This window comes from Propithecus coquereli, unplaced genomic scaffold (genome assembly GCF_000956105.1).
Source record: "Propithecus coquereli isolate 6110/MARCELLA unplaced genomic scaffold, Pcoq_1.0 Scaffold48, whole genome shotgun sequence".
Lineage (NCBI taxonomy): Eukaryota > Metazoa > Chordata > Mammalia > Primates > Indriidae > Propithecus > Propithecus coquereli.
The window spans coordinates 1,253,456-1,272,608 of record NW_012150618.1 but is presented as its reverse complement, the minus strand read 5'-3'; the positions used below and the strand labels follow the sequence as shown (position 1 = coordinate 1,272,608).

The 19,153-nt window shown below is 51.1% G+C and overlaps 2 protein-coding genes across 2 annotated transcripts in view; both read right to left on the bottom strand.

Moving 5' to 3' along the window:
• The window catches only part of LRP11 (low density lipoprotein receptor-related protein 11), a 38,282-nt gene extending 32,338 nt beyond the window's left edge, over positions 1 to 5,944 (bottom strand). The window contains exon 1 of the mRNA XM_012655549.1: positions 5,305 to 5,944. Coding sequence (XP_012511003.1) covers positions 5,305 to 5,944 — 640 coding nt within the window. The remainder of the gene's footprint in view (positions 1 to 5,304) is intronic.
• Positions 5,945 to 6,049: 105 nt separating this feature from the next.
• Positions 6,050 to 18,436, bottom strand: ULBP2 (UL16 binding protein 2). Its single transcript, XM_012655513.1, has 6 exons — positions 18,228 to 18,436; positions 14,431 to 14,694; positions 13,928 to 14,203; positions 13,205 to 13,308; positions 11,737 to 11,968; positions 6,050 to 6,519 (listed from the first exon to the last, which is right to left on the bottom strand). Exons 1-6 carry the CDS (start codon positions 18,331 to 18,333, stop codon positions 6,050 to 6,052), a joined length of 1,452 nt encoding a protein of 483 aa, XP_012510967.1. The 5' UTR covers positions 18,334 to 18,436.
• Positions 18,437 to 19,153: the final 717 nt, after the last annotated feature.

Here is a 19,153-nt window from a genome sequence, read left to right as displayed (position 1 = left end):
TGGGCTCAAGCGATCCTCCTGCCTCAGCCTCCCGAGTAGCTGGGACTACAGGCATGCGCCACCATGCCCGGCTAATTTCTCTATATATTTTTAGTTGCCCAATTAATTTCTTTCTTTCAGAGAGCCAGGATTATAGGCGTGAGCCACCGTGGTCGGCCAGGTATCCACCATTTCCCTGTTCCTCCAGGGCCAAAGCTCTTGTCCAAATGTTGCCTGGACATGTCCCTCCTCATCTTACCCTAAATAATGCTGCTTAGGCACTGCCTCTCCTCCTGCATTGTGACGTTATCACTTTCCTTGACCTCAGCAAACTTCCCAGGGCCAACCCAGATGTCCCAGTGCCTGAGATTCGGGGCGACTGCAATCCTACCTCAGTTTCTCATTACGCAACAAAGAGTAGTCATTCTTGATGCCCTGCCTCTCGAATGACTCTTCTGGAATGCTAATCTGATTGCCTCATTCTGTTGCCTAAGAAAAACTTTTCAAGAAGTTCCTATTATCTTTTGGATGCTGGGTCCCTAACCCTCCAGCCTTATCTTCTCATCCAGTGGTCTGCCCAATGCCGGGCATCAGAGGATTTATGTGAGGGGCACATGGCTCTAAGAGCTGGGGCTTTTCTCACTGAGAATGCTGCTACCAGGCACAAAGGGAGATTATTTTTTTTAAAGCATGTTATAAGGAATGAGCACAATTATATGCTTATTATATGCCAAGGGGTACATTGTCTATGGAGAGAAGATAGGCCCCATTTCTCCAGTCATTTAAAATGTGAGGACTAGTAACTTTGGTTTAAATAAGCCAAGTAAACAACCCCCTGCCTAAGAAGAAATTTGTTCTTCTGCCTTTTTCCTCCTCTGAGCAAAGACCCATCTGATGTCTTTATTCTGCTTCTCCCAGATAAGGAGAGATGTGGCATCTGCATTACCAATAAGCCCTTCTATAGAGAGTTCACATTTCCTTTGGTTCTGAAAGGTTCATTGTTTCTACACAATGGTTTATCACTTCATAATTCTGGAAAGCATCTTATAATTCAGCAGTTGTCCGTTATAGTTTACACTATAATGCTATTTTTAATACTAATACTATTTTTAAGTAGACAAACTAAAATGTGCCTATGTGATAAACAATGAATGTGAAAAAGCAATGAACATTATTAATAATTTTTAAAAACCCTCAAAGATTTAAGATGGAAAAAGTAGGTAAGTGCTGAAATATCCCATATATTATAAAACTAATTAACCCTGCTTCTCCTGGAAGAAAAAAAAAATCATTTTAGTCATTTACTTTTATTTAGGTGAGCTTCAAGATGATTTATGAACCTAGTAAAATCTTCATATCCTTTAAATTGATCACTGATGCATTTGAAATAACAGAGATAATGTTTCCTCTTCAGTTCAAGTCCAGGTAAATGATACTGTAAAATGTATTTTAAAATAAGCCAGAGCTTATCTACCCAGAAACTGCCCTTAAAATAAACAAATGAAGGCCGGGCGCGGTGGCTCTCGCCTGTAATCCTAGCACTCTGGGAGGCCGAGGCAGGTGGATTCCTAGAGGTCAGGAGTTCGAGACCAGCCTGAGCAAGAGTGAGACCCCGTCTCTACTAAAAATAGAAAGAAATTAGCCAGACAACTAAAAATATATAGAAAAAATTAGCCGGGCATGGTGGTGCATGCCTGTAGTCCCAGCTACTTGGGAGGTTGAAGCAGAAGGATTGCTTGAGCCCAGGAGTTTGAGATTGTAGTGAGCTATGATGATGTCACTGCACTCCAGCCCGGTGAGACTCTGTCTCGAAAACAAAAAAAACAACAACAAAAAACCAAAACCATATAAATTTTTCCACATGTGTGCCAATATAAAAGTAAACGTATTTTTTGCCAATTTAATAAGTATAAGCTGGCATCATTTACATTTATCACTTGTAAGATTAAACATTTTTCCATGTTTATCAGCTATACTTCCTCTGGGAACTGTCTGCTTATGTCTTTTGTCCATTTATTTTTGTTTTTCTTGCTGATTCATAAGCTCTTTCTATTAATATAATAAATACTCTTCTCATATTTTCCTAGACTCTTGTTTGCAATTCCTTTTGTTTCTTGATATGAAGTTTTTATAAACATGCACATAATCTATCCTTTCCTTTTTGATCCTTTTAATTGATTAGAAAGCTATTTACCTTCCAGATCCCTAATAGTAAGTTTATTTTCTTCAAGTTTTCCAAGGTATGAAGTAATCTATGGCTTAATTTTTTAAAAAATATTTAATCCTTCAATCCATCTGGAATTTATTTGTTTGCGGTCAGAGTTGACACTGCCAACCAGTTATCTTAATATCATTTATTAAGTATAATTGTTTATAACACAAAAGGGAAAAGATGAAAATGTGGGAAACTAAGGTCCTTGCAGTAGGAGATTGGTCAGGGGATTGGAGGGATTAGCCTTGAACGGGAAGGTAGCTCCTTCCTTTGCACTTGGAGGACCCAGGGAAATGCTGGGGGTGGCCGTGGGTGGTTCTGAAGGAGGGGAGAGCAGAAGTCTCCTTAACAGCCTTGATTTTCCCTGACATAGAAGGGGTGGGCTTCCCAAATTCTTCCCAGAGATACTGGGTTTCAGGCTGAGTAACCAGTGGAAACCACATAGAGGTGCTGGGCCTTGAGCTGTTGGAGGTTATACCCCCAGCTCCTCTAGGACCGTAGCAGCTCCAGCACCCACCTCTCCCTCCTGCACTCCCTCCTGCTATTCTTCACTTTTACCGTGATATCCAGCCCCCAACCTCTCCAGTGACAAGCACAACCCAACCAGAATCCTAGAGCAATATCACGTACTTGTGTGCCACCTTTATAATTCACAAGGCATGTCCATCCTTGAACCCCACAACGATCTGAGCTGGAAGGCAAGTAGGCACTCAAGTCCCAAGGGGATTAGCAGGGACTTGGGTGTGGAAGAGCCAGGGCTCAGACCAGGGCTCCGAACTTCAAGCACTCTACTGTGCTCTATGGATGCTCTGGCAGACAGTTTCCGTCATCGCAAGACACTTCTCTCCAGTATGCCCCACTTGATCCTGCATTCTCCCACCATCCTCTACACCCACCTGCTCAGTCCCGACCCTGCAGGTCTCTTCTCAGCTTCCTTTCCACAACCCCTGTGCTGGGTGACCCCCAGGCAAGTTATTTTTTTCTCACCAAGCCTTCAACATATACCAGAAATTGTAACAGAACCTAGGTGTGTGTGCTGTTGTGTGGACAAAGTGAGTTTATGCATGTAAAGAGCTTACAACAGCACCTAACACCAAACTCAACAAATCTCTGCACCAACAGGGTGGAGGGGTTCTGCTGTGAGTCTGTGCTATCCCACCCCACCTGGCCCATAACCACTTCTCCATGATCCTTACATTCACCTCAAAAGGACCTGGTTATGACTCCTCTGTAAGGGCCCTTCCAAACAATTTCACCCTGCTTTAGCCTCCAACTCCACATGCTCACAAGATTCCAAAAAATTAAGAAACAATTCAAGAGGGAAAAACTTAGTAGTCTCAGAAGCATAAAGAACTTCAACAGGTTAAGCATCTGGGAAGGAGACACACAGGACAATGGGGAAAACTTTGCCCTCTATGCAGAGCAGAACAAGGGTACCTCGGAGCCTGAGCTGCACCTTCCATATTTCCTTGCTGCTGGGGACCTGAGGAAGTCTGAGCATGGCAGTGTTCTCCCAGAAATGAGGACCAGACCAAAGGTCACCTATTCTGATCCCCAAACCTCTACAAAACTGGATTTCTAGATGAACTCCCCCCAGAGAAGGGAAAGACAAAGAAGGATCTAGGAGGAAAAACCACTTGGAAGTTGTAACCTAAACTTTTTTTTTTTTTTTTTAATTTCCATGGGCATGTTCTTTCCTTATTTATTTTCCTTTTGGTTTCCCCTGGTTTATAGGAAAGCTCCCCTTGCAATGTCAATTTCTTCCAGGTGAGTAGTGAGAACAAGGGGAAGGGACTTCGTTTCTTTGCTGCTGGGGTATTTTGATCTGTGTTCAGGTAGACAGGAGATGTGTAACAGGAATGATCTGTGTGTGACAGCTGTGGGGCGAGGCTCCGGATGTTGGCGTCGGTCCAAGTGAAAGTGCTGCCTGCTCCTACTTCATAGGGGAAACTACAGAGTCCTTCCCCCAGTGTTCTGCCTCCTTCCCAGTGTCTGTCTCAAGACTAAACAGTCACAGGTGACCCTCTGATGTCTACTTCCCTGACAAGGGTCCTGAGCCTCATCTCAGGTGAAGTTCGGGGAGGGAGGCAGGGTGCAATGGACACAGATTTCCAGACCCTTCTCAATGGATCCAGAGGTTTTAGGGAATCCACATTTCCAAAGTGGCTGAACTCCTCCCCACCCACATCTTGCTAATGATATCATTCCTGTTATTATACATCAAACAGCAACGGAGTATGATGAAACACACTGAGCCTCACCACAGTGGACCCAATCAAGGTCGTGTTCCCTCAGTGACATTCATCTCCCACTGCTACAATTTTTCGTGTCTGTTAAGTGTCTTAACTCTCATTCAGAGCATCTACAAAAAGTAAAGCCACGGAATTAGCATCACGTTTAGCTCTTTTTAAGAGACATGCCTTCTATGTTCTTATTTTCAATGAAAACCAAGCCCCTTCTTTTTACTTTTTATAAAGGGACCAGTAGTTTTCGTCCCCATTTTTGTCTGATGGAAGCAACTACAGGCGGAATGGTGAGAGTCAGCAGAGGCAGGTTAAGAAACAGGGGTGGTTGTTGTGAGCAATGTGGCATCTAATTAGATTTTGTTCTTATAGTTACTTGACACAAACCATACCCTATAAAACCCATGAGAAAATAAACTTTTTTTTCTCTGAATTTTTCTCCTCTTTTAAATCAAATTTCCGTGAATCCTCACAGATCAGCCTCCTTCCCCAAGCCTAGAAAAATTCCAGCAGCACCCCGCTTCTGCCAATCTACTGGGCTTTCTCACCCCTAAGACAGAAATTAGGCTGTCTGAAGGCTAGAAAGTCACAGGTGACCCTTTGATATCTACTTCCCTGGCAAGGGTCCCGAGACTTATCTCAGGTGTAGGGGGGGAGGGAGGTAGGGTGCAATGGACACGCTTCTTTGGATGCCCGCAGCTAAAATAACTTGGAACGAGTGTGTTTCGTTTCTAACTTGGTGAAGAGGGCCCAGCGATCCTGCCCAGGCGGGTCTCCCAGACGTCAGGTAAACTGCAGCCACCTAACAGGTGCAAGGATAGCCCTACTCAAGCGGTGAGGCCCCAGCCCGCCCTTCAATCGCGTGCTTACCCAGCTCGGGCGAGGTGCGCGCGGTGGCCGGGGCAGGATCGCCGGCTTCCAGGCCGCTCCGCCCGCCATCCCGGGCGCGGCTGAGGCTGTAGCTGCTGTAGCCGCGGTGCAGCGCGAACTTGCAGACGCTGCGGCCGCGCGCAGTGCAGTTGAAGAGGTAGCAGGCGAGCGCGGCGGCCGGGGGCGCGGGCCGCCGGGGCAGCTCCACCACGGCCACGGAGCAGCGCGGCTCGGAGCAGCAGGCCGCCACGCACTGCCGCCAGTCCCGCACGGCCGCTGGCGCCCGCAGGAAGCTGGCGCCCGCCGCGATGGAGTCCTTGGTGCGGATGATGGCGTCCGGCATGGCGCTGTAGCCGCCGCCGCCCTGGCCCGGGCAGTCCTCCTGGGGGCCGCCGCCGGCGCGCAGCTCCAGCTCCAGCTCCTCCTGCGGCCGCTCCTGCTGCAGCTGCCGGCGGAACTCCTCCAGCAGCTGCTCCACGCCCGACAGCTGCGCATGCAGCTCGGACAGCGGCGCCACCGGCGGCCCGGCCGCGCGACCGCTCGGCAGCCACAGGCAGAGCAGCAGCAGCCCGCGCAGCGCCCGGAGACGCGACGGCCGCCGGCGCCCCGAGCCCGCGCTCTCCCGGGTGGCGAAGGCCATGGCGGCGGGCAGCTGAGGGGACGAGCCGAGGCGGGCCGAGCGCGGGAGGGAGGCGGGAGGCGGGGGCGCGGGCGCTGGGCCCCTCCTGCGCGGCCGCGGCGGGCGCTAGGCCCCGGCTTCAGAGCTCAGCGCCTCCGGGAACCGGCTGCGTCCCGGAGGCCGCGGGCACGGCGGCGCCAGCGGGAACCGCAGCAGCCGGAGGCATAGCTGGCCCGGCCGGGCACCGCTCCTCTCCCTTGCCCGAGGCCGACGGGCGCCCGGCGCCTCCCCGCCCGGCTCCCCCGCGCGCTGCGTGCTGGCAGGTCGGCCTCGGCGTAGTTCAGCACCCGGGGTCTGAACAGTGGCCGCGCCGGGGACGGAGCCACAGCGAGCCCCGCCCAGGCACGCCCCTCCGTGCGCGGCCCCGCCCCCCGCGTGCTCACGCGGCCCCGCCCACGCACCTGCCTGTGCCTCGCGCTGCGCGGGAGAGTCGGCGGCCTCGGGGAGCAGGGGAGCAGGGGAGCAGGGGAGCCGGGGAGCAGGGGACGGGTAGGCTCTTGGCAGTGCAGCCCGGGAACTGCTCTGGGCCTGCGGTCCTGCCCAGCCGGGGAAGCGTTTATGTCCGGACCTTCAGGCTTTATTAACCAACCAGACCTGCTCAGGGCGACAGCGCCCAGGAGCCTGGGCACTGGTGGGCGGCGGTGGGAGTGGGAGACAGAGTGTCTCTGCACAGATCCTTGTGTTCTCAGGGACTACTCCGGAGAAGGGACGTGCTCAACTAGGGAACCATCAGACAGCGTCATTGGTCCTTCCCCTCCAGCGTCCCTGATGGTTTCCACACTGGGTTCCTAAGCTGCTGTGCTTGGATGGCGCGAGGGAGAGGGCAGTGCTGAAGGGTGTTTGGTCAGTTTAACAGTGTAGCGGTAAGTAGTCAGGTTCGCTTGGATTTCCACAAACATAACTGAAAATCTGGACGCGGCCAGTCGTGGGGACCTGGTGAGTATTTTCTACAGCCTGTGAAGGAGGGGCTTCAGCTGTTAGATCATGTACAATCTAGGGAGTTGTGCTTTAAATGACATGAGGTATTAAAAAAATGCTCAGGGGGCCTATACCTTAGAGTTCTAGCTGTCTGTGAACAGCTTCTGCCTTTTGTTTATTTCTGAGTCAGTTTCTGTTGATTCATTTTTCTCCTGATTATGGATCACGTTTTGTTACTTTTTAGCAAGTCCCCAAATTTTTGCCTGGATGCTGCACATTGTGAATTGATCAGTGTTAAGTGTCTGTCTTTTTTAGATGGGGAAGACTAAATACTTGGATATAGGAAAATAGCACTCTCTGTTATATTTTTTATTTCCAGAGCTGACATTTAGGAACCCATTGCTTGCAGGTCCAGAAAAGAGTAGGAGATAAAATAAGAAGGTAAAAAGAAAAAAATCTGAATTTTACTTGCTATTCTATGAAAGGGAGAAATTATAAACTTGTTTTGTTTTTTTTGGGTTTTTTTTTGAGACAGAGTCTTGCTCTGTTGCCCGGGCTAGAGTGCCGTGGCGTCAGCCTAGCTCACAGCAACCTCAAACTCCTGGGCTCAAGCGATCCTTCTGCCTCAGCCTCCTGAGTAGCTGGGACTACAGGCGTGTGCCACCATGCCCGGCTAATTTTTTTTTTATATATATATTTTTAGTTGTCCAGATCATTTCTTTCTATTTTTTTAGTAGAGACAGGGTCTCGCTCTTGCTGAGGCTGGTCTCGAACTCCTGACCTTGAGCTATCCACCTGCCTCGGCCTCCCAGAGTGCTAGGATTACAGGCGTGAGCCACCGCGTCCGGCCAATTATAAAGTTTTTGAGAGGATGTATTTGAGTGACTTTCAGACTGAAAGAAATGGCCTCTTAGCCCTGAAGGCTGTCTGGACGGTACCACTTTGGGCTGGAGAGTCTTCCACCTATGGGATATTTATTCCACACACCCATACAACTGTAGCCACTTTAGGATGCCCTTTAAGCAATATAAGGATTTTTTTTCCCCCCATAGGCCTTGGAGAGCATGAACAGGCTGGTTATGAGGAGAAGCTTTCACTAGTGCTAAAAATGGCCTCTGAGGGTATCAGCAAACCTTCTAAAGACTACTTGTTATAATAGTTATTAAAATTAAAATAAACATGCATGATAATATGTAATATTAACTAACAATTGTATGATTTCAAAGTTTGCTGAAAACTTTCACATACGTGATTTCATGTGGCCTTCACAAAGATTCGGAGATGGACACACGACTCTCACCACTGCGCTCTGGACAGTGAAAGAGAAGTCAGTACAGAATGAGACCTAGCTCACATGTTCCGTGGTGGAGGGAGCGAGGAGGGGACAGCATTTCTCAGGAGCATTCATTTCCAAATTTCTCCAGCACCACCAAAGATTTTCCCACCTCTGGAAGTCCACAACAGGGTCTTTTTGAGAGACGTGGAAATGATGTAAGTTGTGTTCCACTAACAGTCGTTATTTCTGGCGTGTGAGATGGGGGTACTGAAGGGAAATGTTCACTTTTTTACTTTATAAGACCTTATGTCCATTGATTTTTTTACATGAGCTTGTTGTAAACCACTTTTTATTTTTAAAAAATAAGCTCTGACATCTGCTTCTGCCATCATGAAACAACAGGGATCGGACTTAACCCTGCAACCTGAAATGAAAAATCAAGGGGGGAAAATGTATGAAACAGTGGTTTTCAGACACTAGAGTTCTGATGAGCTGAGCCAGGCTCTCCCGCCTGGAGCCTTCTTTGTCCTTCAGAAGAGAAACAAGTGTTTGTTTAGATTCTGGGGAAATGCTCGGTCAGACGGTCTCAGACCCACACCCTGCCTCTTAGCTCCCGATCTGGGACGCTCCCTGTTCGCCCTTCTGCACTGTCATTTAGTTTCAGTTCATCTTATCTCTCCTCCATCACATCAGCAGAAGCAATGCCAAGGAATGCCAAAGATGACAAAATAGGAATGTGTCACGGGCACTCAAAGCCTTTTGTCCCTTAGGTGCTGGTCCTCCCTGTGATGGGAAGACCCACGACACAGTGGGGAGGCTCTCTCCCAAGGTAGAGGAGGGGTGAGAGGATACATTTCTTTCCCCTTAACTCTAACACACCCTTGCCTGGGCCTGCCCTGCGTTCCATCTGTTCAGCTCAGCTGTGGGAACCAAAATCCGCAAGCAGTTGAGCCCAGCCCTACTTCTGACCAGACACGCAGCATTTCACAGCAGGCTCAGGTAGCCAGGTGTCCATGGAGGCCTAACCTCCTCTGAATCCCCACAGATCAGACCCAGTTTCTAAAACTGGTCTTCTGCCTCCCTTCCTGCTCAACAATCCCCTTTGCTGCTGGGAATGGCACTTAAATCCCAGCCTGGTTGGTTGGGACAGTTAAGGCCTTCTCAGTCACCTTCCACCAGGGGTTAAATTAGACCTAATTGCCTTCAGCTCTGTGGATGGGATCCATTCTCATCTGTGCATAGATCTGTCCCTACCCAAGTCTGAGCACATCCAGTCCCTGTATTCCTGCTGCTGCCACACCACCTACTACCCCAGCCCGTTCTGCGCCAGTGGCCCTTGTCTGACTCAAGCCATATCTCGCCAAGCCTGTTTGGACACTGTAATTTGGTAAGCTCGCTTTTCACCTAGGAGCCCAGGCTTAAAACAGAGACAGACCTGAATCTTAGTATTCTTTTAAGCAACTAAAAGGAAGGAATCATCTCTTACATCAGAAACATTGACCCTAACAGAGTCATAGATGGAGTAGCTTATTTTTCACATCAGATCTCAACTTTGGACTCCACAGAGAGCCCTGGGCACTTTGACTTTAGAGCTGCCAACTTTTCTAAGTTGCTATACTTAAATGTTGGAGGTCTGCCTGGGCCAATCTGGGGAGAACACTATGAGGACAAAGACAGCAATGAAAGAAAGAAAGAAATTCTTAATGTTGGAGCAGTGATGGAGGAAGAAAACTAACTAGTGGAAGAAGTCTGGTATCTAACAGTTCTCTCTCTCTCTCTCCACACTCACACATATCTGATTCTCATCAGAGAAAATATGTAATTTAATTCATCACTGAGTATATTCCTGACAGGAGAGTACTATCAGTTTGTCAAGAATTTTTTTTTTTTTTTGGAGACAGAGTCTCACTCTGTCACCAGGGCTAGAGTACCATGGTGTCAGCCTAGCTCATAGTAACTTCAAACTCCTAGCTCAAGCAATCCTGCTGCCATTTGCCTTAGCCTCCCCAGTAGCTGGGACTATAGGTGTGTGCCACCACACCTGGCTAGTTATTTATTTATTTTTTTAGTTGACTGGCTAATTTTTTCTATTTTTGGTAGAGATGAGGTCTTGCTCTTGCTCAGGCTGGTCTCAAACTCCTGACCTCAAGCGATCCTCCCACCTCAGCCTCTTAGAGTGCCAGGATTACAGGTATGAGCCACCATGCCTGGCCCAGTTGGTCAAGATATTAATGAAAACTGAAACCTCTGCTGAAATTTTCTAAAAATCATTTTTTTGTTGAATGTATTTAATAATATCCATACAGTAAAGTGCACAAATCTTAAATGATCAGCTAGATGTATTTTTAAAAATGAAATCCACCTGCATAAATCTGTCAGATCAAGTTACAGATTATTACCCAAGGTATCCATTATTCTGATTTCTATTACCAAAGGTTCATTTTGTCCGTTTTTGAAATTTATGTAAATGGAATCATAGAGTATATGTTCTTTTGCATCTGACGTTTTCCTCTCAACATCCTGTCTATAAGAGTCATTCATTTTTTGTATAGCAGTAAGCTTATTCTTGATCAATTTCTATATAGTGTTCTGTTTGTGAATATATTCCACTTTATCCTTTCTATGACACATCACGATGTTACTAGATATGTTAATTCACGTGTTAGTCAGCCTGTGGCTCTGTACCTTTGTTTCATGGCACCTAGTGAGTCAGCACAGTTGACTGTGGTTTCTGCACAGCAGTAACTTAACTGTACGTGAAAGTGAGTGTGAACACAAATACATCTCATTAAACCGAAGTAAATATATTCCTAACTCATCTTCTTCTTAATTGAATTTTTAGAATGCCAGCAGCCCCTCTAATTCCATCTGGCGTGGAGGGAAGTCTGATGGAAAGTGTCAGTAAAAATGGTGGTCCCTAATTGACTGTGAGCAAATATCTCACTTTTGCAAACTTTTCAGAATGACCAAGTTGACACATTGTAAAGGCCCCTTCAAAAGCCATGGAAGGAACTCATGCAAATGAGGCACTCTGAAGCTTGGGAAACACACTTCCAAGTGGGAGATAATATATTAGATTGGCAGCCAGACTGTCATCAAAGGTCAGTTTTTGCTATCAAGGATTGGTCTGACATTGTTGCCTTCTCATAGTCCACTGTCGTCTCATTTTGTGTTATGTTCATTATTTGGGATATGTTGACGCACATACGTTACAGGCTTCTTCACCATCTGTGAACTCTTGATGGCATTTGCCCACATCTTAGAGGAATGAGATGTATCTTCACTTATTTGTAAAAAATCGTGTGGGTTTATTTACCTATGTAGAATAAACAAGTTACCCAATTACTAACTTCATTACTAAATTATAAATTGTCCTTATGGGGAGACTTGGGAGCCCGTTGGTAAGTACCAAAGGCTGTGAGTCGGGTTGTCTGTAGCCAGGGGGACAGCCAGCATGTGCTTTCCACGGGCAAAGTGGAAGGAGAAAAGTGCCCTCATTGTTGACATTTCATTTTCAGCCAGTCAGAACTTTAAGTGCAAAAATTCCATCGCTTAGCACCAAGAGAAACAGGCTGGTATTCATGGAAAAGTGCAACAGGATCCTGACGAAGCGATAAAACCCTGAGATGTGGAATGTGCAGTTCCATCGTGGCCACTGGCGGCCTCTGGACTTGCGGAGGCTTGAACTCCTGGAGGTCTGGACACCAGCAGCAGGTGCTGGACAGGTGGCGGCCACAGGGGAGAGTGTGAGCCAGGCCACGCTCACAGGAGCTTGGCAGAGTAGCTTCCATCTTCAAAAAAGACACAAGTGATGGTTTAGGAGACTGAGGAGACCCTGGGCCAGTTCTCCTGGGCTGTCCCTTCCCAATCACTCCTCCTGTCCAAGGGGACCTGTCACTAAGGGACACATTTTTCCCACTACCCCCATGCCTGGCGCTACCCCCACGCCTGGTGCCTGCCGCCTATACCCACCTCCGCCCACCTTTACAATCGCAGATCAGCCCAGGCCCCGCCCCAGACTGTGTGGCTCAGGACTGAAGCTGCTGAGGGAGGGTCTGCGCCCCGCTGAGTGCCTCCTCCCTCTCATGGGCTCTCCAGCCCCCGGGGCCTGTCCAGAGGGAGGGCTTGGCTCCATGACGCCCTGGCCTCGGGAGGGGCTGCAGGCAAACATCCTTCTCTCGCTTCCTCTCAGCCTCTCCTCACCCTGGAAACGACACCCACAACCCTGAATGTGACTGTCCCCATTCATCCCTGGTCCAGCCCAGCTGTGACCGTGGGACTCCAGCCGCAGCTCAGCCCACCTGTCCTCAGAGTCAATTCTGCTTATCCGCTGCCTCAGGGTCTGGAGTGTGCAGGAGGCTGGGTGTCGGGGACATTGCCCAGGGCCCAGCTGGAATTCCAGGGTCTGGTGGGACTGGCCTTGTTCTCAACCTCGACCTGGACACTCTCTGCTCTCAACCTTCCAGCTTAGCTGCTGTGTCCCCAGCCACGTTCCATGGAGTGCAGCCCTGAGTTCCAGCCTTTGCAATTGGGAGTGTCAAGAGTGTTGCAGCCCCTCCTCCTGGGATTATACTCAGTTCCTCTGCTCTCTTCCTTATAAATGAAACCTATTTCCCTTTGAAACATCACCTGGAGCCACCAATGTGTTGCTGGTGCCCGTGGTCCTGCTGTCTGCACGCCACCCAGCATGGGCCCACAGGAACATAGAGCCAGCTCTGAGAATCCCCTGACGCCGCTGCTCCCCTCCAGTGTCCGTCCAGACGCCCTAAGCTTTGGTGTGGGCCCTCCCTTCCTGCTGGCCTGTGACAGTGACAACTCTTCAGAACTCAGAGTGGAGCTGGCCCAGGGTACTACTGTGAAGTGACAGGAGGTCTCGCTCCCCTGTCTCATTCTGGGATGAGGTCCCGTGGAAGGGACGGGGCGGGGGTGCTCTGGGAGTCCCTTCCTGGTCCTCCCACCTCCCCATCTGCCCTGCTCCCCTCCCAATCTGCCCACAGCACCTGTCACTCTAGGCACTCTCTCAGTACAGCCAGTAGGATGGAGCAGGGGAGGAGCAGAGTGAGGCTGCAGCAGATGGACCTGGTGGCCCTGGCCAGGGGTTGGGCTGTGCCTGGGGCCTCGGTGGGTGGTGCTGAAATGGAAACAGGAGAGTGACAGCCCTGGTCCAGGCCTCAAATCTGAGAAGTCGCCTCCTCAGCTGTTGCTGCCCCAGGTCCTCCTGCAGCCCAGACATCTGCACCCTCTGCTGTGTGGCAGCTGCTGGGTCATGTCCTGTCCTCAGGGAGCCCCCACGCTGCTGAGGGAAGCAAGGGGACCCCCATGACCCATCCAGCCTTCCCTGGCAGAACAGGAGGTGATGCCTGAGGGTGGGGTAGGGGAGGGTCTCTGGAGCTGGCATTTGAGGAGGTTTTGGAGGATTTCCAGAAACAGACCAGGTGAGAGGAAAGGAGAAGTGGTTCTAGCAGGAGGGAACAGTCAAGCCTAAGTCTGAAAACGTCATGATGCCCACGGTTTGGAGGCTATTTAGAAAATCACAATGAATGGACCAAAAGTATGTGCAGTGAGGAAGGGATGTCAGGAGGTGAGAGGAGAAAGGAGGACGTTATGTGATACTAATGTCATTATCCACCCAAGAAGAGCCCACCATGAGTGGTTCATTTTGTACACAGACACACAGACACACACACACATGTCCTGGGGTAATTAGATATCAACTCCAGAGATCTACCATATTTAGTTTTCTCACTTACCTGTTGGCTGCAGCATTTTCTCCCAATGCACCAAGAATTTCATAAGCCATCTCCTGCAATCTCCCACTGAGATGTTATGGAAGAACTTGGTCACATCCTTGTCATTCTCCCACTTCTCTTTCATTTGTCTGGCTCTAGGATGTGCCAGTGCCCACTCTCTATCCTCTGAGTCAAAGAGGAGGAACTTCTGTCCATTGAAGCCAAATTGCCAGGATCCAGTGGTGTGCCCATTGGCTTCAAGCTGACAAGACATCCTGACCTCCAGGGTGAGAGGGTCTGTCCCTAGGGGAAAAAGATCAGTTCTGGGCTTGACAAGTCCTGTGCCCCCACCCTGTTCCCTTCCTATCTCCTGGACATGCTCTTTCTGACATATCTTGGATTTGCTCCTGGACCTATTAGGTCAGACCAACATCCCCTCCCCCTTCTGTTTACAGGAAAGCAACAAATGCCTGTAACCTACCACAGTGTCTGCTCTCTGCTGCCCTGGGTCATTGTAAACTTACCGCTGGCTGTATAATTCTCTGGTAGATTGTCGAGTAGTTCCTGTGTGAGGTCTTCCACCACATTGCTCAGTGTTTCTTTCTGTTCTTTCCAGGTGATTGTGCCATTTATTTCCTTCCCCAGGGGACCACAGGGCGTGCCCTTCTTGTTGGCACAGTCATAGTGAAGAAAAGTCTTTTTATCCACCTGGCCTTGAACCTCACACCACCGTGGTGCCGGTCTGAATTTAGGAGTGATGGTGAAGTCATAGGAAAGAGAGTGAGTTTCTGTGGAGCAGAAAGGCAGGTGAGGGCTGCGTGGGAAGAAATGGACCCCCAGATACTGAACCCGCAGGTTACATAAGGAGAGTTCACTGTCATGGGTCACAGGCTATAACACATTGCCAAAGCCCCTGGCATGATGCTCATCTGCTATGAGGATGCGTTGGTGGAACCTTGGACACAGGTATGGTGCACACGGCATGAAATAGAAAATGCAGGACTTGTGGGGCGGGCGCTGGAGGAGGGGATCCAAAGGCTCAGGGCAGTGCACGTGCTGAGTGGCTGGAGTGTGAAACCCAGAACAATGTCCCCTGCACTGTGGTCGGTAGGACAGCCCGGAGGACTCTTGCCTCCCAAGCATGGAAAGAATGCACAATGCGAAGGGCCCCGGCATTGTGAACAAGCTCGGGGATGCCTGTTGCTGAAGGCAGGGTTGGCGCTAGGAGACGGCGCTCCTGAAATGGCTCCCAGTAGTAATGGGCATGAAACGTGCTGAAACAATCTGAGTGAGGCACTGCAGTGTCAGAACCAAGGAGGGTGCAGCGACAGACTTGATTAGAGAGCCACAGAGGGCCATGCCCACGGCCAACCGGACATGGGGTGCAAGAGGCAGAATAGATGGCAGCCAACCCGAATACTGCTGGATTTACATGGTTACAATGACAAATGCTAAACACAGAATGGATGCTCCGGAGGCTGAAGGTAGCACCTTAGGGAAAAACTGGGCTCCCCTGCCCAGTTTTCAGAACTGAGCCACTTCTCAGGCCTAGAACCCATGACAGAAGAGCTCAGGGGCCCTGCAAGCCCTGAGCAAGGTCAGTGGCTCCGTCAGCTCTGCACAGAGCTATCTGGGCCTTCCCTCTGGTAGCTGTACTCCAAGAAAGAGGAAACACCCAGACTTTCCTACTGGATGGTGTGTGCTGACCTGCCCAGGGACTGAGGCACGATCTTGCCCGTGTTACTGAGGAGGCGCCTTTGGAGCAAGGTAGTGAGTGGACACCTGTCCCAGGTCCTGCCCATCGCAGTGTCCTGTGTCCACAGACCCTCTCAATGGTCATTTCCTGGATTTGTACCAGGAATGGACACAGCCTTTGTAGTTAATATAGTAAATATAGGCTTTTCGGGCCATAGGATCTCTCCTGCAATGACTTGACTCTACTCTTGTAGCTTGAAAGTAGCCACAGACAGTACGTGAATGTATGAGTGTGGCTGGACCTCTCACTAGGGCCATGTAGCCAAGGACACCATAAGATCCTAGAGGCACCTGTGGTTGGAAAAGGGGCTTTGTGGAGTTCACGGCAATTCCTAATCGGGGAATCACAACATGGACTCCTAGTGTTCAGCAGCAAGGCCCTCCCACTTGCAGCAGGGAAATGCCACCATTTAAAGTGGCTCTGGTGTGGTTGGGCCCTGGTAGAGACGGGGCCTCCAGCCATAGGGTACCAGTGACCACACAGCCTCGGAGCTGCCCATCACAGGATGGGCTCCTTACCCACTATGTCACTCGGGAGATAGGCCCAGCAGTGAGAAGACACAGGTGACCTTCCTGGGATTGGCAGGAGCCGGGCCAGAAGGAACCAAGAAGCTGTACAAGCAGCTGCCCAGGACACCACACTGTAGTTCCAGCAGCTCCCCAGGGCTCACACCTGTGGCTGTAGGGTGTGTGGCTTGGCCCATGTGGACCAGGAAGCCACAGCAAAGATGGGAGCAGTAGGCCCCAAACCATAGGACCCGTACTACCATCTCATACACCCCACCCAGAATCCTCAGGCAGGGAAGGACCCGCTTCTGACTCTTCACCTTGCAGCTGAGACACCACGTGGAGGTGAAGGATGGGACACCAGTCACTGGTACACTCCACATATCCTGATCTGGGGTCAACATACTAGGATAGTGGCCACATCTGGCCTCCATTGTTTGCAGGCTCTCTTTGCCTGCTTTTGCTCTACAGAGGGACTGCACTTGACACAGAGAAAGAATCAACACCTGCAGGGAAGAAAGCATCCAGTCCATTCCCTCTATGGGAAACCTTCGCTGACTCTTGTGTAAGTAGTGACTATTGCATATGATCCTGTCTCTCCAGTAGACAGAATAGGTGGGTGAGGGCCGGGCATGGTGGCTCACGCCTGTAATCCTAGCACTCTGGGAGGCCGAGGCAGGTGGATCCTTTGAGCTCAGGAGTTCGAGACCAGCCTGAGCAAGGGCAAGAGCCCATCTCTACTAAAAAAAAAAAATAGAAAGAAATTAGCTGGAAAACTAAAATATATAAATATATATATAAAAAAAATTAGCTGGGCATGGTGGTGCATGCCTGTAGTCCCAGCTATTCGGGAGGCTGAGGCAGGAGGATCGCTTGAGCCCAGGAGTTTGAGGTTGCTGTGAGCTAGGCTTAGTCCCAGCTACTCGGGAGGCTGAGGCAGGAGGATCGCTTGAGCCCAGGAGTTTGAGGTTGCTGTGAGCTAGGCTTAGTCCCAGCTACTCGGGAGGCTGAGGCAGGAGGATCGCTTGAGCCCAGGAGTTTGAGGTTGCCGTGAGCTAGGCTGACGCCACGGCACTCACTCTAGCCCGGGCAACAAAGCGACACTCTGTCTCAAAAAAAAAACAGGTCGGTGAGGGACCCCAGGGCAGAGGTGGGTGCCTCTGCTTACCAGCATCCCCAGGGTCATACTGGGGGCAAGGTCCTTCCCATCCCTCCTACTTTAGGTTGTGGGCAGGTTGGCCATGTTTGCTGGGTGTGTGGGGGCAAGGGGGACAAGGTGCCAGTTGGTGGAGGAGGAGGTGGTAGGGCCTTTTCATGGATGGGGAAGTGAGGGAGGCCTGTGGGGGGACAGGGCTGCTGAGGTAGGGAGTAATGAATGGGGAGGGAGGGGGAGGAATTGGCTGGTGAGCCCCTCCCTGCAAAGCAGGTGATATATCCTCTGAGCATATTGCCTCAGGAAGTTCAAGGGTGCAGAAGCTTCAGGGTACTGGAGGGTTAGTGGTGTGGGGAGGGTTGGTCAGATTGGGAGAGCAGAGCACGGCCTGTGGTTTGTCTGTTTGTACTGCCTGCGATTCTACCCCCGACCCGCCTCCCTCGGCCCCATTCTCCTGCCCCGCCCCCGCTTCCTGTCCTAACCAGACTTCCGGCACTCTCCCTACCGGAGGGCGAGTCCAGGGGCTGGGGCTGCAGGGGGCGGCTTGACTTGGGATTCCTGCCTTCTGCAGCCTTCTCGCCCCTCCCACCCTCCTGTCCTGACTTTTTAGCTTTTCTGTCCCTCTCCGTGGCCCAAGGAGAACCAGAGGCCTTGGAGTCGTGGAACCGGCGGGAGGGAGCCCGCGGAGGGGACCCGAGGAGCGGCGCGTGGTTGGGGAGCTCGATCCATCCTTCCAGAAGCCGGACCCCCATTTGGTGTAAAGGCGTCCCCTTGTCACCCTCCTTCGGTCCCAGGCCCCCTCTTGTCACCCCCTTCCGTCCCAGGCTCCCCCCTTTGTCATCCCCCTGCGGTCCAAGGTCCCCAGCGTTTGCTCCCGACCCAGCTTGGGGTCCATCTCCGACTCACCGGCCCGCCCCGCCCAGGCCGAACCCGGCAGCAGAAGCAGAAGAGCGAGGACGGTCAGACCCAGCTCGGAGCCCGCGGCAGGTGCCATTGGAGACCCGGAGCCCATAGGGCGGCGGAGACGGAGCGAGCCGGCGACCGAATGAATCACTCGAGAGGTTCGGAGGCTGTGGCGTGTCTACGGTTACTCCGCCCACGCGGTGCCACGCCAGGGTCCCAGCCAGTCCCTGCCCTCCTTCGCTGCCCCTTAGCCCTTCTTTGCTCCCTCCCTTTCCTCCCGGCCCGCCCCCCACATCCCGGGTGGAATTTTGCTTCTGGCTTTCAGACTCCTTTGCTTAAAAGGCAAGAGGTTCCTGCCGCCTGCACACTCCGGTCTCAGTCGAACGGCCTGAATTCAGCGGTTGGCTGTCCTAGCAGCAAAGATTTGGTTTTTAGAAGGTTCTATCCTGACGGAGCCCCAGACCTGTCATAAACCAAAGTTACGCCTCTTTGGGAAGAAAAGTTCGGACGCTGTCGCCATCTTCAGGCCTCTAGTCACAGTCTTCCCAGGCTTCACCTGGGATTCCCGCCCTCTGCAGCCCTCTCGCCCCTCTCACCCTCCTGTCCTGACTTTCTAGCCTTTCTGCCCCTCTCCGTAGCCCAAGGAGAACCAGAGGCCTTGGAGTCCTGGAACCGGCGGGAGGGAGCCCGCGGAGGGGACCCGAGGAGCGGCGCGTGGTCGGGGAGCTCGATCCATCCTTCCAGAAGCCGGACCCTCATTTGGTGCAAAGGTACCCCTTTGTCACCATCCTTCCGTCCCAGGCCACCCTAGTTATCCCCCTTCGGTCCCAAGCCCCCCTTGTCATCCCCTTTCGGTCCAAGCCCCCAACCCTTGTCATCCTCCTTCGGTCCAAGGCCCCCCCTTTGTCACCCACTTGGGTCCAAGGCCC

Bases quoted from the DNA above. Each gene is read 5' to 3' on its own strand.
- ULBP2 (XM_012655513.1), bottom strand. From the start codon at position 18,333: ATGGGCTCCGGGTCTCCAATGGCACCTGCCGCGGGCTCCGAGCTGGGT. The intron at 14,204-14,430 runs GTAAGTTTACAA...CCCTAGGGACAG, and splicing joins AGAGAATTATACAGCCAGCG to ACCCTCTCACCCTGGAGGTC. The intron at 13,309-13,927 runs GTAAGTGAGAAA...TTTCCATTTCAG, and splicing joins GAAAATGCTGCAGCCAACAG to CACCACCCACCGAGGCCCCA.